This window comes from Micropterus salmoides, unplaced genomic scaffold (assembly GCF_014851395.1).
Source record: "Micropterus salmoides isolate LMB-PRFRI ecotype aquatic unplaced genomic scaffold, ASM1485139v1 Ms_hic_scaffold_7, whole genome shotgun sequence".
In the NCBI taxonomy this organism is placed as follows: domain Eukaryota; kingdom Metazoa; phylum Chordata; class Actinopteri; order Centrarchiformes; family Centrarchidae; genus Micropterus; species Micropterus salmoides.
In genome coordinates this window covers 8204541-8223849 of record NW_024044459.1, presented here as the reverse complement: position 1 = coordinate 8223849, position 19309 = coordinate 8204541, and the positions used below count along the sequence as shown (strand labels likewise).

Below are 19309 nucleotides of genomic sequence, written 5' to 3'. Positions count from 1 at the left end.
AGTGCCAGACTTAAAGTTAATGCTTATTATTTTCAGGCTAAATAAAATTGTACTTTATGTGCTGATGACGGGTTTTGTTTTTTCATGTAGATGTGTTTTTGACAATGAATGAGCACATTAATAACTGGATTACTGTAAGTTAGCTAAAAAGCTAAAGCCACATTAAACCGTTAACATTGCCCTCAATTTCCTTCACAAACTTCGATGCTAAAAAAGTTTGCTTGTCACACACTAAAGTTGGACGTGTTGTCTCTCTTGGTCTGTGTAGTTTTGAAACATCATTTACAGGTGGCCTTTGTGGAGTCCATGGTTTTGCCCTCACGTAAGCGAAATAACTCCACAGTTCACTCCATGCGTCTGCTTTGTCGACAAGACATGGAAGAGCACTTATGCTGGTAGCCATGTCTCTCCTTCTAATTAATGTACCAATAAAAGGCGGTGTTGTATCGTTTTTAATGGCAGGGTATTGCGATTCTAGTATTGGTATACCGTGCAGCGGTAAAACAGTATATGCTTATGTGCTGTGTACCCTACTGTCTGTGTCCCTGTTAGAGCTAAAACCCTGTGAAAAATCTGGCTGGTCAACCTGTTTGAACATTTATCATGCTCATGTGCTCATCAGTGTTTTCTGTAGTTGTATATAGACCCAGGTTCACTTCAGGTTCAGCTCCAGTTGTTGTGTAAGCAAAAAGTTGAAAAGTAGAGAATGAGTTTTTAATGTATTTGAAAGAAAATGGGATGACGGGCTGATATTGAAATTTCAAAAAAAAAAAAAAAAAAAAAGTATTGTTGGTGTGAACCATTTAATGTGTGGGGGAAAACCTCATGTGAGTTTGTTTTGTAGAACCAGCCCTTTTCTGGTTTTCTGCTAACTGTACCTAGTTCAGAGTAAATGAACTTTTTATCATCTTATGTTCTGTTCGCTTTTCTCTCTTTCTGTCCCTCTGTTGTTTAATTTTTGCGCCGCTCTGCTGTTGTAGGTTCTCCTGCAGTAACTGACCTGCTCCCAGAAAACCTGGAGGCTGCACTGATCCCAGACCAGGGCTACCATCAAGTCGGACCTGCAGATCACTGCTCTGACATGTTTGTCCTGTCCGTCACTGTGGCATTTGCTACCAAACTAGAACAGGTAACGACAATACTTTGCCTCTGACCTTTGATTGATAACTTCTAGCCAGACCTGTTAGCAGGCAGTGGAGTGTTATTTCTTTAATGGCATTAGACAACGTAGCCAATGTGACGGCATTTCCAGAAAGGACTGCATCTCCAGTATAGTTTGATAACAGTAAATAGAGAAACACTGTTTCCTTGGCTGGAAGGTCATTTGTTCTCACTGTTGCCGTCATTGTCGCTTTTTCTTTTCACACATAATGAACGCAGCTGACAACATCTGGCCTGTTGCTCAGGGCTGTCCAGAGGCAAAAAAAACACTGACTGAAGCTAAGCAAAGAAATTAAATTAAAAAAGTTAATCAGAAAATAAGTTCTTAAATGTGTTTCAGAGAGAGATGTTGATCTGACAATGAGGAACATATCAGGTGGTAATTTTCATTTAAACATTATTGCTTTAACTCTCTACTGCTTCAACAAGGACTGTCTGTCCCCCAGAGCGTTATGAGAAGGAAGACACTGAAGACGTCAACCAAATTAAAGCAGTCTCTTCTGTCTCACTAACCTCTCTCCCTGCAGTTAGAAGTGGGGTAGAGACAGTATATAGATGGTTCAGCAGAAAGCACTGCATTTTGAAAGCTGAACTACGTTTTTAGCAGTTTTGATATGTTTGAATCCAGTCGTAAATTTGAGTATTTTCTCTTTGAAGCTTCTCAAACAGAGAATGTACTGTGCTCATCTGTCTTGTCATTGTAAATTAAATTTAATTAGATGGTTTTTACTTTTGATCAGACACTGATAGCTATTTGACATTTTAAAGATTATCAAAAGGAGGTGGACTAATCAAATAAATATTCCATACATTAATCCTGCAGTGCTGAACTCTGGTCTCCCTTTCTGGCAGTGATGGACACTGTCAACATGTGCTCTGAGCCCCGTGTTCAGAAATAGTTACAGAAATATACATTAAGGCAATAATCCATTAGGTAGAGGAAATGTAACAGCTACATAGCCTACTCCAAATATTTTACAAATACCAACCTGTCATAGAGCAGTAACATGACATCGTGTCTGCCCTCAGGCCTCTCACAGGAAAAGCTACTCCCAAGGTTATCCATGTTTGTCCTCGCCATCCATCACTTTCTGTTTTTGACTGTAATCCTTTCTCTGAACGCTGACTTTCTTTTTTTATATCTGGAGCGTCAGAAATTTGGATGCTTCTTAGGTTTTTCCGACACCACTAGAGTTGCTCCAGAGCCATGTAGAGGAAGAGTCATGTCATCGCCGTTCAGTTTTAATTCAAGAGGCTTCATTGGTATGACTGAATACTGTGTAATGTTAACAAAGCATGTTAACACAAACTATATGACCATAATATACAATATTAAATAATAAACATTTGCTCCAATGGACATTATTATTATTATTATATATTATTCTAACCACAGACACCGGATTTAAATACTCTGGTATACCAAGAATACAGAGAGATTTCCCTGGCGGTGCGTTGTGTGAACTCATTTAGCGAGGAATGTAACATATGTTCATTTATATGTAAGAGTCGTGCACTTTAGCTTTAATCAAAAATGTAGCTGTGTAAATGAATTGTTACAAAATCTACAGCTTCTTTACAGAGTTTATGATATTAAATGTTAATTAAACCCAAATACACTCTGATAAAAATGGTAAAATAAATGTAAATTGAGAATGAGTTGTTAGAACCAACTAGGGCTGGAGCCGAGTATACAAATATTCAGTCGTTTGGTACACATTCGATTTTCAGTTTTGAGATTTGATTGTTGAGGGTTTTTTTCGCCCGTCTGACCTGCCCCTGGGGGGGGGGGTGATGCTTCGATTATTCGCTCTTAAGCCCAAAAATGGCATTCGGGCCAGCCCTACAACCAAGAAACTAACCACATGCTTTCTTGTTGTTTCCCACAGTTGATCCCGAGCACTATGAAACTGTCAGCGGAGGGGTCGGAGTTCTTCTTCTACTACTCTTTACTGGGGAATGACATCACCAGTGAGCCTTTCCACAACCTGCTGAGCCCAGACTTCGAGCCGGAGCGCGCTTCTGTGCGCATCCGCAGCAGCAAGCAGGTCCTCCAGGCCTTCCTGTCTCAGCAGCCCAGTTTACAGGTGAGAGTCAATGTTCCTGATGAAGAAGTCATTGTTACCTGTTACTGGCCATGTGTCATCATGTGTTCCTCTGCGTCCGTCCTCAGATCCACCTGTGCTGTGGGAATCACTCTCTGGGCAGCACAGACGTTTCTCTCTCAGCTCTGGCTGCTGTTTCTGTGGATCTGGAGAACAAGGCAGCGACGGTGGAGGGAGCGTTTATACTCCAACCACCTAAACACATCAAACAGACGCTGCCGGCTCTCCCCACTGACCTGCAACCGACCTTGGGGGTGGCTGTCACCCTCAGGAGGGAGGAGGTCACACCACAGGTGCAAATACCTAGGAAATGTTTTAAAGCTAAAGCTAAAAATGTTTATATATTTAAACCTCAGAGAAAAGAACATTCTTGGACTTGTTGCATGTAGTTGTGGGTTCTATATGTGGATGGAGAAAGTGAAAATAGTGCAGAAAGAAAGGACAGTTCATATTTTCTCTGCCTCATATAAGGTGATTTTTTTCCCCCTTTTCTGTCTCTGATGGTGGAACATGTTGAATTGTCTTCTTCTTAGTCGGCTTATTTGAAAAGAGCCCTCTTGTTGTGAGCAGTACAGCAAATCTGAGATGGTGTGGTCTGCAGCAGTCAGCTTTACTCCTCATCACTTTGGACTGACAGTTATATTACCTTCGGACTATGCTCTTTCCAGTTTTTAGGGAATAAAGGAAGTGGAGCTCAGGCACACTCCAACCCTGCTCCTTCCGGTCCGCCTGCTAAACAGAGACCTCGAAGCTCCTCTCCAGTCCCAAAACCTCCCGACTCTTCTCCTCCTGGTCCTTCTCTTCCTCCACCTTCCTCTCATACAGAGAGCGAAGCAGAGAGCCTGCTGGAGGAGCTGCGACACAGCAAAGAGCAGGCAGGACGTGCAGGTGAAGGCTGCAAAAAAGTCATTTTCGCACAAGAAGTTTAGACAGTTTAAGTCAAACCTCGGGTTAGCAAGAGGAGTAAGCTTGACGTTGTGTTTGTTCATGTGTCCAGCTGCAGATTTGGAAGTTCCTGCGCGGCAGCCCAGTCCGACTGTAGCTACAGCAGAAGGCGGCGCATCATCTGTCAGCGTCTCTGCTCCCAAAGTGTCCATCCCCTCCTCCGCCCGTCACTACTGTTTCTCTCTGGACCTCCGCAGCCTGGGAAACCTCAGCCTGACACACCCCATCGCTGCTACACTCAGGTGACAAACTTCATCTGCACTGCACAGCTGTTGGACTCAGAGTCAGAACTATCAAAAGTCATGTGAACTGTTTGTACATCTAAATCTCATTTGAGGTTCTGTTCATTATGATAAAATTTAAGCTTCACTGTAATGAAATGTAGACAGAAAAACACATAATTATAATAAACATTTTGGGGATGTTCACCTTTGTTTTCAGTATTATCATGACAGAAAAAAATGAGATACAGAACCATTTAATAAATATCCTTTAAGAAAGTGTATAGCAAGATTTTGCAGGTTATTCTACTAGTTTTTGCATTTTAGCCTTTAAAAACAGCCAACCATTCAGTGCAGCACTGTGCTCTAAATCTGTTCTATCTAATTATGGTTGTGTGTTTATTGTATTTCAGGTATTCATATCAGTTCTTTGGCAGTGCAGCTCCCATCATGACCAACCCTCCTGTGGAGCTGCAGAGGAACATGGAGGTGTCTCTGCCTCAGTCCTACTGTGCGTTCGACTTCGCCACTCTGCCACAACAACTCCAGGACACCTTCCTCAGGTAGAAACGTTTAATGCTTAAATAAATACACATCTGCATGCAGTGTGGTGCTGACCTGCTGGTAGAGTGAGGAAGGGGGCCATGATGTTTATTGTATTGATGATGATGATGATGATGATGATGATTGTAGAAGAAATGATGCTACTGTTTATTATCAGTGTTTTTATCTGATCTGATTTATAACATAGCATAACATTAGGAAATGCACTCGTACCTCTTTGGTTTTCTCTCTTTAAAATGCAGTTATTTGTCAGATTAATTGAGCTTGGTTTTCCCATCAGATTAAAAACAGAATAGAGCAGCTTTTATTGGCTCAGAGGATCAATTTGGTCAGGACTGCACAAGGAACAACAACAAATACAAAACAAATCAGATTAAAATGTATGGACAATACACAGTGCTCTGTGTGTGAGTTAACATGAAACACATGTTTACATTGGGGCTGCAACAATTGATTGATTGCCATTTTTTGATAATTGGTTTGAGAAACCTTTAAAAGAAAAAAGTCCAGCTTAAATGTGAATATATTTGGGTTGTGGACAAGACATTTGAGGGCGTCATCTTGGGCTTTGGGAAACACTGATCGACATTTTTCACCATTTAATTAATCAAGACTATGGAAATAATTGTTAGTTGCATCCCTTTTTTAAACAGCACATCTGTTTAATATATCACGTATATGATTTTTGTGTTTGACAGATTAAAATGACTTACATAGGGGATAACCACATCTTTCAGAGAACATCAAGAACAGTTTTATGAAATAGTTCTGATCTGCACTGGAATTGGATTAATCATCAAGTGAATACAGAAAAGTAGTCTTGTTTTCTGTTACATGGTTTTAATGCATAATGATGGGCCAAAGAAAACTTCTGTTCTAACAGGGCAGCTTTACACAGATTTTGTGACACTCCCACGATTACTGCATATTTATTGTCTACAAACTCACTTTTGTCCAGCAGGTGGTGCAGTAGGACTGTGTGTTGACATTGTTTTTGTCTCTGAACATAAATAATGGAGTTAGTGAATTTTTTAGGGTTTTTCAGTCTCGGGTTTTGCTTTTTGTTCACGTGTCTGTGGCTACAGGAAGCCCTGCAGTGTAATAACGTGTGTGTGTGTGTGTGTGTGTGTGTGTGTTGTAGAGTTCCTCTGGTGGTGGAGGTTTGGCACAGAGACTCCACCAGCAGAGACCAGCTGATCGGACGAGCCTCCATCCAGCTGTCTCACCTGTTGAACTCTGAGAGGAGCAGATTCCTGGCATCAACAGGAGAGCAGGGCTGGAGACAAACTCACCAGGACCGGATCCCTGTCGTCCAAAGACATCGGTAGGAAACAGCACTGACTGATAGACTGATCAAATGGTGCGTATTCACCTCTGTTAAACAGCTGTGTTTCCATCCATCAGACCTGCTGAAAAGGTGGCAGAGTTAAGCTATGTGGCAACACTGGAAGACCTGGGATTGGTCAAAGCCAGAGAAGTCCTCGTGTCTGACTCTTCACAGGTGAGCCAGCTGTGTGTGTGTGTGTGTGTGTGTGTGTGTGTGTGTGTGTGTGTGTGTGTGTGTGTGTGTGTGTGTGTGCGCGCGCGCGCGTCTGAGAAACTACTGAGAAATGTAGTTAAACTAGTAACGGTGCTACCTGTAGCGATGCTACTGCCCAACACTGCTCGTACGGTGGGCATGTTGAAGCAGGCTCGGTGGCAGTAGGGCGCAGAGACGATGACTGCACCGGCTCTGTCTTGTTGCTGCAAAGACGGAGCAACTTTCTGCTCTTAAGTTTATTCCATGCAGTCAAGGGCTTCACCAGGTTTGTTGTGTCGCCGCTCTTGGCAGCAATTATCTCACGTCGCAAATATTGCATCGCGCGCTGCTGAATCAAGCCACACTTTTGATTTTCTCCACGTCTTTTACATCCACGAGCCACGTCTCTGTGCATAACCGGCGTGAACTAGTGTTTACATCACCACAGCCAATTACAATCACTTTTAGATGTGGGCACATCAAGAATGCTGCATGCTTATTGGCTCATTGGCGTTAACAAGAACCTTTAGGTATCAAACTTTGGTACCGAAAGTTACCGATACTCGATGGTATTGAGGCAATTTGGTCAGTGCCTAAAAAGTATTGAACTTGATACCCAGCCCTATTCAACTATATATTTATCACTGTGGTAGCAGTTAGTGGTGGTGTTGAACTGGACTGCTTTATGTTGAGAGTTAATAATAATAATAATACATTTTATACATGATTGTCGTTTTGTAAAGGTGGAATTTATAGCTGTATTGTCAATTTAATTTAGTTCACTTTTATTTATATAGCACCAAATCACAACAACAGTTATCTCAGAGCGTTTTTCATAAAAGAGCAGGTCTAGACAATACTCTGTGATGATGTTTACAGAAGCCCAACAATTTCCACCAAGAGCAAGCACTAGGCGACAGAGGCAAGGAAAAACTTTCCTTAAAGAGGCAGAAACCTCGAGCAGAACCACCTACACAATATACACACAGAGGTACAGACAGTAAAGGTGATGTTGCTATAGACTGAATGAATAATGGTATTTACAGTAGTGTTAATGAATGATAATAATCGTAATGTTAATGATTATAATAACAATAATAACAATAGGACTAGTAACAATAATTGTAACAGAGGGTGTCGAGCAGGAACAGGGGGGCAGCAGGTGACTCGCAGCCACAGATCCAGACTCCACAGCTCCAGAGCCAGAAACACCTGCAGGAAGTGATAGGAGGAGAGAAGAGAGGGACGAGAAAGCACAAGACTACCGGAAAGGGGAGATGTCGAGTTAGTAACATGCAATAATGGGATGAGGTTGCATACAGAGGGAGAGAAAGAAGAGGAGAGAGGAGCTCAGTGCATCATGGGAAATCCCCCGGCAGTCTAGGCCTATAGCAGCATAACTAAGGGATGGTTCAGGACTCACCTGAGCCAGCACTAACTATAAGCTTTATCAAAGAGGAAAGTCTTAAGCCTACTCTTAAATGTGGAGATGGTGTCTGCCTCCCGAACCCAAACTGGAACCTGGTTCCACAGGAAATGAGCTTGATAGCTGAACGCTCTGGCTCCTAGTCTACTTTTGGAGACTCTAGGAACCACAAGTAACCCTGCATTCTGGGAGTGCAGTGCTCTGGTGGGGTAGTAAGGTACTATGAGCTCTTTAAGATGAGATGGTGCCTGACCACTAAGAGCTTTGTAGGTAAGAAGAATGATTTTAAATTCTGTTCAGGATTTTACTGGAAGCCAATGCAGAGAAGCTAAAACAGGAGAAATATGATCTCTTTTCCTGGTTCCTGTCAGAACACGTGCTGCAGCATTCTGGATCAGCTGAAGAGTCTTAATGGACTTTTTCGAGCAGCCTGATAATAAGGAATTGCAGTAATCCAGCGTAGAAGTAACAAATGCATGGACTAGTTTTTCTGCATCATTTTTAGACAGTATGTTCCTAATTTTTGCAATATTACGTAGGTGAAAAAAGAGCGGTCCTTGAAATTTACTTTATGTGAGACTTAAACGACACGTCCTGATCAAAGATAACTCCAAGATTCCTCACAGTGGTGCTTGAGGCCGCGATGCCATCAAGGGAAACTATTTGTTTAGATAATGCGTCACGGAGGTGCTTGGGCCCCAGAACAATAACTTCAGTTTTATCCATGTTTAACATTAGAAAATTACAGGTCATCCAGGTTTTAACATCCTGATGGCACATTTGAAGTTTAGCTAACTGATTAGTTTCATCTGGCTTGATCGATAGATATAATAGAGTATCATCTGCATAACGATGAAAGATTATGTAGTGTTTCCTGATAATATTGCCTAAAGGAAGCATATATAAAGTGCTGTGTTGGATTGCGTTAGATTTTGTAGGTGTACCTAATGAAGTGGCGGGTGAGCATAGCCCTCTGTATGTATCTTATGTTTTCTGGTAATGTTTTACCTGTTTTATCCTCTTATGTCATCAGAATGAACCTGAAGTCCCCACACAGCCATCCTCCCTCCCTGCAGCCCTGAGACCTGCTGCCCCCAGCCTGAACCCCACCCCCCTGGGTCCCACGCCTCCAACCGCCCCCAGAGACACCCTGGAGTACCGCACGGCCCTGGAGCTGGAGCTGTGGAAGGAGGAGCAGGAGGATCTGTTTGGTGATCAGGTAAACAACTGTGAAAAATTAAGTACAAATGTTGTTTTTCACTAGGCCACTAATAATTGTTTATTTTTCCACATTTATGAACAGCGTCACACATGCCAATCGATTTTTATCTACTCACTATAAAGGCATAATTTAAAGTAGACCAGTAGTTTATACAAAATGTAGTAACTTTCACACATAGCTGCTTTCAGATTAACAGTTTTTTGCCCATTTCATTTGACTTCATGTAAATAGGTGTTTTAACTTCTCATGTCCATCCCTCATGTTGACTGTTTCATGTTCTGCTGATATATAAATATTTACTGTGTGTGTGTGTGTGTGTGTGTGTGTGTGTGTGTGTGTGTCAGTTGAGGAAGAAGGAGCTGAGCCACATGCAGGCTCTAGCAGAGGAATGGAGGAGGAGAGACAGAGAGAGAGAGGCTCTAGTCAAGAAGAAGGTGAAGCTCCACACCTACATACTCAAAACACACACAAAGCTTAGACATTACACAGATCATACTGCAACCTGTCCTGTTCACACGGCCTCATGGGACACTTAAAGGTTCAGTGTGTAAGTTTTAGTGACATCTAGTGGTGAGTGTTGCGAATTGCACCCCCCTCCCTTACCGAAGCGAGCAGAATAGCTACGGTGCCTGAGACAGGACAAAGACCTCTATGAGATAAACAAGATTGCCATTCAAGAAATGAGTTTTCTTTAGATAGATGTGTTAAGAAATTATATAAATGAATATTATTGTTACTTTTTCATTAATATACAACAGCCACATGAAGAAATGAAGAGCTACATGACGTCTCATACTCCTGTAATACATTATTTTACATCTTGGGTTGGTTCATCTGGACTAACATACCAAAGAAAATGAACATCTCAAACACTATCACATCTAGTGCATCTAGTATGACCACTGACAGATACCAGGACAATGTAAGCCTCTCTGTTTCTGTACCACAGTCCATTATAAACCACATAATACATGAAGTTTACAAAGGCATAGTCAGGTGAGGATCAAGGCTCCTCTGGCTTTTCTTAATTAGATAAGCATGCAAATATAACCAAAATGCTTTTATTAATTTTTTGTAATACAACAGAAACACAAAGTAGTACTGACAGCCATAATTTCAGCTTGTGGTAAAACGGTGCAACATTTTTATTGGGCATTTAGCATGTGAACGTAAAAATTACATATTTGTGTGCACAGTGGGAAGCATTATCCAATAACATTTTTAATGCAAATTAGGAAAATATTTATTATTGGTCACTTGATAGGCACACGACCTTGTTATAGATCACCATTAGTTTTCCACCAGGGCAGAAAAATGTGAAGTTTAGCTGCTGATCTGAGGTTCCCTGCTACCGTTACCGGTTACCGTTTCATTACCAATAATATTCATCAGCTGTTTGTCTCAGGAAGGCGCATTTCTGTCCACCTAACAAAGCCATAACAGAGCTCTGGAGAAGAACTACATGAAATTACAATCCAACTACATATTTTTTTCAAAGTTTAGCTGCTGATCTGAGCTTCGATGCTGGAAGCTGCCGTTTTATTTAAGCAATAGCTCACAACAGGCTGTGGGATACGCTTATTATATCACTGCCTGATTTGAGCTACCCGTTTAATAATGCCAATTAGCGATCAGCTGATTCTCACGAACATAACATACAAAGCCGAGAGAGAGGGAGACACTACATGAAATTAATCCAACTAACATAACACCACAAGCCAAAGCACAGCGCTGGAGAATAAACCAATCCAACTATCAATACATTTTATTCTACCAGTCAGTAAAAGTTTAGTTGGCTGATGCTTCCATGCTCTAATCCAACTTTACGGTTTTATTGCCAATTAATGTTACTACCGGCAAAGCCAAACCACAGGCTGGAGAATAAGTAGGCGCCATGAAATTAATCCATATTTCACACCACTGACAGGGGAAACGCGTCACGTCTCTCTGTGATTATGGCCAGCTTCTAGCTAAAGCTATCAAACAACAGTCCACCTGTCCAACAGAAAACGGACAACTTCAGCACTGCTTTGAAATCAGCTGTCCCACATTAACATTATAGCCTTCCATCTGGCAAAATCCATGATTTCTGCCGTCAGCTGTCTGTCCGGACTCCGTCTGGCTGTCAGCTCTCAGGCTAAATAACACGTGTGCTCCTTCAGTTGTCCAAATGTTACTTCTCTTCTTACTTCTAATAAACCAGAAGACTACTCGGAGTCTGACTGTATATTACTATTATTATTATTATTCCCTATTATTCTTCTTTATACATATACAATGTAGTGACAGGCGTCTACTCTACCGAAATTACACAAGCAGAAGAAGAATGCTGTGATGACGAAACGCGCTCTGTAGTTTGTTCATTGACGGCTATTGTAGAAACGTGACGACAAAACACAGCGACCTCCACAGCAGGGGGTTCCCGTGGTTATGTTGATATAAATGTCTCATTCTAAGGTAATAAAACCATGACGGTTCATTATGTAAGGTCTTTATACACCACTGAAAACACAGTTATGGATCTTATATTGCATTTCTGTCAATAGATCCTCAGAAATATTACACACTGGACCTTTAATATCTGTATTTAATGAGGGGGGAAAAATATTAATGTCTACACATGGTTTTCTCTGGACTTATCCCAAAGTCTCTTTCTGCTTGTAGGAACTGGAGTATAATCTGCTGGAGGAGCAACTTCAGAAGACTTTGTCCGATCTGGAGAAAAGAGAGAAACAGCTGGTTGAGGCCGAGCAGGAGGTCAGGCTCACCTCATTAATGCCATTAATACAGATTATAGTGTATGAGTGTCTGTTTAGTGTTGTGCTCCAGAGTTGTTTGCTGTGTTGAGCTGTCTCATGGAACTAATTCAAACAAAAATGTTTGTAAGTTGAATTGAATGGGAATTCTGACAGACAAGTGAACTGAAAGTTGCTGGGACCTCCACACTTCAAAAAGCCACATCGAAAAGTCTACATTAGTGGAGGATTTATATCGGTTAAAAAAGGTCATGGCTACAGTCTGAAGGTCTCTTCTCCCTGGAACAGTAAAGGCTATCTGTTAAGTATAAGGTCGCAACTAACAATAATTTGTTATCGATTAATCTGCAGATCTTTCTTCAGTTAATAATTTGTGTATAAAATAAAATAGTGAGAAATCAAAACTTTTCCGTCACAGTGTCCTTAAGCCCAAGACTTCTTCAAATGTCTTGTCTTGTCAAAGATATTTGCTTTACTTTCACATAAGATAAAGAAAAACGCTAAATGTTCAGAATTTAGTAGCGTTAACTAGGGTTGTGAATGTTTAGTATTTTTGCTTGAAAAATTACTAAATGACGAATCAGTTACAAAAATAAATTTTCAGTCATCGACTAAATGTTGTTCAACAAATCGTGTAAACGCTTATTATATACATGTGAAATAAAATGGCAGTAAGTGGACTTACGAGAGTTACTCTTTGTGTGTGTCCAGACTCAGAGGCTGCAGAGGGAGCTGCGGGCCGAGCACAGTCTGACCCAGAGGGAGCTGCAGGAGAGCGGCAGGAGGCTGCAGCAGGAGTGTGACCACCGGGTGGCGCTGGAGAGAGACAAAGTCCGGCTGATGGAGGAGGAGAGAGGCCGGCTGCTGCAGCAGGTAGAGATAGGAAGGGTGATTCTAAATGTTCAACTTTACCTGAAAATAATAACTTCTTTAACTCTTTGTCTCTGTTTCTGCTGTCCAGATTGCAGACGGGGAGTCTCGGTATAAGCAGCTGGAGAAAGAGTTCCAGCTCTACAGAGAACAACAGAACGTCAGACCTGAGTTCAGACTGCAGTCAGAGATCAACCTACTGACTCTAGAGAAGGTAAATGACTAGTTTGTCATATCATTACAACTACCAAGGTAATTAGTATTTAATGTCATAAGTTACTTTTACAGAGAAATCTGTTGAAGGGGGTATTTAAATAGTAATTTGTCCTAGAAAATCTAGCTAAAGTTTCTTTCAAGCACATCAAGTGCTACTAAATGTACATGAAGGTGTTGGATTTTAATGTCTGCTGATGATGGCATTCGCTCAGTCGCTGCACTCCTGAACCTTTGCACAGCATTTGAAACTATTGATCACAGCATCCTGTTAGACAGACTGGAGCTCTGGGTGGGGATTTCTGGTACTGCTTTAATTAATTAATATCATACTTGTTCAATAAGAGGTTCTTTGTCTTCATGAACAACTGTGTGTCTTTATTTTGTTCTGTAAAGTGTGGTGTGCCTCAGGGGTCTGTGTTGGGACCTAAATTATTTTCTTTATATGTACTTCCCCTTGGATATATTATTCAGAAACAAACACTTGAAACATGGAAACATGTAAAAGTACATATAAAAATATTTTTATTATTATTGCCATTATTATTATTCATATTTATCTAAGAAAACTGCTTTCATTTGCACATTTAAAGGGGTCTTGGTTTTTTTGGTAGCACTATGGCACTGTTTATTTATGAGCAGGTCCATTTTTGGTTTGTCTCATGCCCGCGCACGAGGAAGCACATACACATACACACACGTACTTGTGGAATGCGATACACATTCCTGCCACTGGTTTTTCAAATGTGTGCAACTGATGTCTTTGCTCTGTGATTTTTAAGGTGGAGCTGGAGAGGAAGCTGGAGTCTACCACCAAGTCCAAGTTGCACTACAAGCAGCAGTGGGGGCGCGCCTTAAAGGAGCTGGCCAGGTTCAAACAGGTACTGTTTGTCTAGAGTGAGGGGTGTTTACAGATTCAGAGAGGTAACTTCTAAAATACCTAAAGGTTTGTTTTTACACCTTTTAAAATATCTGGGGGTTTAGCATGTTTTAGCCAATCAAACATGAATTGCCCATTCTTAACCCAAATTGACCCTTCAATAAGCCACATTACTGTTAGTGTTGCTTAGTCTGACAAACTGTCGGAACTTTTCAGATTTATCGCTGCCACTGTCTATAAATGCACTCCGTGAAGAAATTTTGGAAAAATTTAAAAAATGATCTCAAAATAGAAGCAGACAGAAAGGTTTGCATTATACATTTGAAATACAGACTGTCAAACTGACGTGAAACAAACAAAGACAGAAGCTAAAGCCTACAGATCACAAAGTGAACCACTGCACCGCCTGACGATTGAGGCAAAGGCCACCATAATATTAAGGATTAACACTGTTCCTGCACAGCTGGGAAGGTCTCTGTTCACTATTACAATCAGTAAAAAGCAAAAACAGAAGGGTTTATATTACGTTACATTCAGTAGGAAGTTAGCCAGCCTTAGTTTACTAACGTTACATTAGGAACAACCCACAGCTGACATTTTTCTGGATTTGTTTTTAGGTTTTGGAAAGTGAATAAATCGTACTTCTTCTATGAACCTCTCTGGGTAGCGACTGTAACTATTACAAGTGCCACAGGAACAGCGTTTGACCATATCAACACAAAACAAGCTAGCAAACGGCTCCTTCTGCATACAAGTCAATGGAAAGCCAAGCGCAAAGTGTCGGACCTCAGTTAGAGCGAGACCTAGACTGCGCTGTGATTGGCCAGCTGCGTATTCAGGGCGTGGCTTAGTGTAGGGTCAATTAATAGATCAAAAAATCGATCAAATTGCTGATTATTTTCCTGAATAATCAATTTATTGTGTGGGCTATAAAAATAGTGAAAGAAAATGGCCGTTACCATCTTTGACTTCTTGTCAGAGCAACAGTCCAAAGATACTGTCGCTTTTAATTATAGAAAACAAAGACCGAGCAAATCATCCTTTGTAAGAAGATGGAACCAGTGAATTTTGTCTGATTATCAAAATAGTTGATGAATAATCATCTTATCATTTTAGCTGTACACAGAGCCATGTTAAAATAGATACAATTAAATGTTAGTGTTCACTGTCATGGGTTGTGAGCGTATTGAAATTAACTGAAACTAGGGACTGCATTATGATAGAAAATCAAAAACAAAAGAAAAAAGCACAATTTTGAGACAAACTTTACCCCCAGAAGAAAGACATGCTGCAAAACCAAGCTCAGGCCTCTGTGTCCTGACAGCGGTCATATTTCACCGCAGATAATAGTAGTTTTTCCTGTGTTGCGACGTCTGGCGGGTTCAGACGCTGCAGGTTTTTAATCTGCTGCTGGAGACGAGCTGACAGTGTTAGGACATTTAACCGCTCTGTTTAAAGACACAGAGAGAGCAGAGGAAACTGAGCTCAGCCCTGCCAGCTGATGTCACTCTGTGGCTGTGGAAGTGTCTACAAATACAAGAGTACACAAGTACAGTATGTATGTGATCGATGTGTGTGAAGGTAAGAGAGGCTGTGCAAACTTTGGCTCAAATTTAAAGTTCCTTCAGTTAAGGAAAAATGTCACTGCCAGCATTAGTATAAAAATACTCGCATACAAGTACAATGTTCTGAAGTGCAGAAATGTCTCAGCAACATGTCCTAAATTATCAGCACTAGAAGAGCTCAAACTGTTTTAACATTGAGACATTAATGTTGCAGTTAATGTTAAAGTTGGTCCAGGTAGTGCAGAGTTTAATTACTTTATATACTAATCTGTAGCCACGCAGCATACTTTATGAGTGTATATATTTGGGATTAACTTTTTCATTAGTAAAATAGACTGTTATATTAGAGAGTTAAAACTGTGTTATGATTTCACATAGATACAAAACATTTTTAATGAGAATCGCTTCAATTTGGTTTGTTGATGTATTAAATAATTGTGACAAAGATCAATGCTGAGAAAGAAATTTTACATGTTACAGCAAATAAACTTAGCGGATAGACGGCTGTAAATGACCTCAAACTAGGGCTGAACGATTTTGGAAAATAATCTAAATTCTTTTTTTTTTTTTTTTTGCGATACATTTTTAAGCTCCCTTCTGTATTATTCAAAACGGACAAGTAGTAACTCGGTGTATAGGATGACCAACACAATATTAGATAGATAGAACATACACTGTTCTTTCTTGATGAATGATGAAATTAGGTGATGCATTAATTATTATTATGAGCAATAGTGGAGAAGAAGTATCAAATAATAATAATATGAGAAAGATAATTTGAGTCAAGTCATGGCATTAAATAATATAATAATATTCATCAGGTCGGCCTACCTGCAGACCACAAGAAAACTAAACGTACCACAGTGGGGTTTTTTTATAGGCTACAGTAAGCGCTCAATACAAAACCCACAGTTCAACAAACCAATTAATGCATCCATATCTCAGTTCAAATCTCCTAGGGCTCCATGGCTGTGTCCGAAATCACCCACTACTCACTCTATAGTGGACTACATAGTTAGCTCACCATTTCATAGGGCGGTCCAAATGTATAGTGAATTATTATACCCTATATAGTCCTCTCAATGTATCCCAGAATGCATTTTGAAAAGTAGTGTACAACCGATGGTCACTAACCAAGCTCTACATACCATCATGCACTGACAGAAAAAAACAGTCCACCAACTGATTGTTCAACGGCAATGACGTAATTAATGGTGCCGAAATAATGATCAGAGTAGTGTCCGAAAGTGTTGAGTAGTGAATGAGTGTGGATTTCAGACACAGCCAAATCTTTCTGTATCCCAGTAAGCAAACAAAAAAAATACTCAGTTTGAGGTTGAATTCAAAAGTTGGCCAACGAAAATAAAACCAAGTGTCGCCTCTCGTGTTTAATAGATAAGCTTAGTAATTCTCTGACAACACCGGAGTTCCCCCGCAGCCTGCGATGCTGGTGAGCGGTGCACTGGCTGTAACCAGGCTGTAACTGGGGACAGACTGGGCCTCTTTCGGACTTGTGCGCCGTTTCACAGATATTTCCTGAGCTGACTGGTGGCTGAGTGTGTGTGACACAGGCGGCGATCTCTACAGTACGCTTACCTTACTACACGTGTCTTTCTGTTGTGCATTTTTACTGTCCATCAAGGCGACGAATGGCCCGACAATTTCACCGGAGAAAAAACTGCAACATAAAAAGATTTTCATTTATTTTATGATTATTTCAAAATATTGGTCCAGACTGTCTCAACAACTGTTAGATGGAATTAAAACAAAATGTGGTAGACGCTGTGTTCACGGTGCTCAAATCGAATCCTAATGAATGACTTTTCCTCTAGTGCCACCATAAAGCTGTACGCTGATATCAGTAGGAGCAATGAAGAGGCCTTTTTTTCTTTAGATCGAATATATTTCATCTCGTTACTCATCCATCCGTGTGTTCACTGCTCATAACAAAAGGTTTCAGGGTTCAGCTTGAAAACCCTGCTGAACACTGTGAGGTTTGGAGTTGACGATCTGAATGTGGAGTGTGTATGAGAGGAACAGAACGTGTGTGTGTGTGTCAGAGAAGGAAAAAAGGGGAGAGAGAGAGAGAGGGGTGTGTTTTTACACCAAAGCCAAATATTTAGTTGAGGTGAAGTAGACAATGAAATGTGTGAGAGCCATCACTTCTTACCAACACACACACACACACACACACACACACACACACACACAGCACTAAGTGGGGCTTTACTCCGCCTAAGACTAATGTAAACACACACAGACCTTATCTGACAAACTAATAACTGTTACTGACATTAACCAGCTGGAAAACTGGACAGACATTTTTCCTCTCTTTTCTTTTTGCATCACTCTCCTCCCCCTCTTCTCCTTTTCTCCCTTCCATTCCTCCCCCTTGAGTCACTCCTCTATCTCCCTTTTTTCCCTTCTCTCTCTCTTCTGGTTGGACATTTCCTTCTTTCCCCCATCCTTCTCTTCTTGCTTCACTCTCAACCACTTCATCATTCCTCTTTATTTCCTGCTTTGCCTACTTTTCATCCTCTCCAAGTCTTTTTAGCTTTGTCTAACATTTGGTTTCTCTTTATTCACCTTTTTGGTCCACTTTTTTACCTCCTCTTTCCCTTCTCTCTTATAGTTTTTATAGACCAATTTTCTGTCTTTAAGCAATCCTTCCTTTACCCTTCCTCTCCTTTTGTCCCCCTCGCACTTCATTTCTTACAGTTCATAATTCCCTCATCCTTCCTCCTCTTTGTCGTTCAGTCCGTCATTGGCATTCCTTTCTTTTCTTTTTGCTCTCTCTCTCCGTCTCACCCCTCCCATCCCTCCTTCCTCCCCTCTCTAAGTGCCACATCATGCTAAAGAAAACATGGTGTGATTTATGCAGCTCTAAGGGGGTTCGGCGCTGAGTGTCACCCCCTGCCTATTAATCATCCCTGGGATTGTGTTGAGCAATAAGCTAGCCAGGCGCTAACTATTCAGATGTCACACTCTCACTTTTTATAAAATATCAGGCCTGTGTTTACACGACCATCCGTCTTAGCGCTCGGTGGTTTTTAAAGCCGGCGCTTGTTTGGTTTTTCTCGGCCTCTCCTCGCCTATTTATTCTCTGCGCTCAGCGCCTTGCATGGCGTGCTGTTTAGCTCAAGTCAGATCATAAAAATTCTTGTCCGAGGAATAATGTGCTTTTCAACCCAGGAGGTGCGGGCGGCCGGAGAGGCAGAGCGAGAATTAATGTCCAGACAGCACTGAGGTATTAGATCAGAGAGTTAGCCTCGGTCTTTCTAAATTCAAAATATTGGGACAAGGAGCTTAAGTTGGTCTTTTCAAAGCAAAAATATTGGGAAAAAGAGATTAAAGCTCAGAGCAGAGGAGCTAAATTTGGTGTTTTTAAACCCAAGTGGAAGGTCAGGAAACTAAATTTGGCTTGTTAAAAGCTGGCTGTATTTGGAGAGACAACTAAACTTGGTAATTTTTATAGGCCTTAAAGAAATAAGCACATAATGCATGACATATTTATATCTGTAAACCCAACAGTAACATGAGACGTCAGAAAAAGGTTTACCAAACACCTGCAAGAAAAGTCTGCTGTCCTGATGTGAGCTGAAGCACCAGTCTGCCTGTTGATTGTTCCTGGAAGGCAGCAAATCAGTCCCAACACCTTAAATGGAAGTAGTTATATTACAAATAATAAGCAATTCATAGTTAATGATGTTTGGTAAATGAGATCCTGTTCTTCTGTTTAAAGCTTCAGTGATAAACGGAAGTTGTTTTTCAGCCTGGAGGTCAGTTTCATTCAAGATTAATTGCCCAGCTTCTTTTCTCTGCCTACTTGTCCTTTACTGTCATAGAAGACTTAGGAAAACCA

General features: G+C 40.9%; 1 protein-coding gene across 1 annotated transcript in view; it reads left to right on the top strand.

Annotated features, from left to right (window-relative positions):
- Positions 1 to 19309, top strand: part of LOC119891866 (centrosomal protein of 120 kDa) — a 34330-nt gene that overhangs the window by 4479 nt on the left and 10542 nt on the right. Inside the window, exons 5-18 of the mRNA XM_038703815.1 lie at positions 981 to 1129; positions 3051 to 3248; positions 3335 to 3559; positions 3935 to 4154; positions 4264 to 4453; positions 4846 to 4995; positions 6138 to 6320; positions 6401 to 6497; positions 8975 to 9160; positions 9508 to 9597; positions 11828 to 11920; positions 12631 to 12792; positions 12881 to 13003; positions 13785 to 13883. Coding sequence (XP_038559743.1) covers positions 981 to 1129; positions 3051 to 3248; positions 3335 to 3559; positions 3935 to 4154; positions 4264 to 4453; positions 4846 to 4995; positions 6138 to 6320; positions 6401 to 6497; positions 8975 to 9160; positions 9508 to 9597; positions 11828 to 11920; positions 12631 to 12792; positions 12881 to 13003; positions 13785 to 13883 — 2165 coding nt within the window. The remainder of the gene's footprint in view (positions 1 to 980; positions 1130 to 3050; positions 3249 to 3334; positions 3560 to 3934; positions 4155 to 4263; positions 4454 to 4845; positions 4996 to 6137; positions 6321 to 6400; positions 6498 to 8974; positions 9161 to 9507; positions 9598 to 11827; positions 11921 to 12630; positions 12793 to 12880; positions 13004 to 13784; positions 13884 to 19309) is intronic.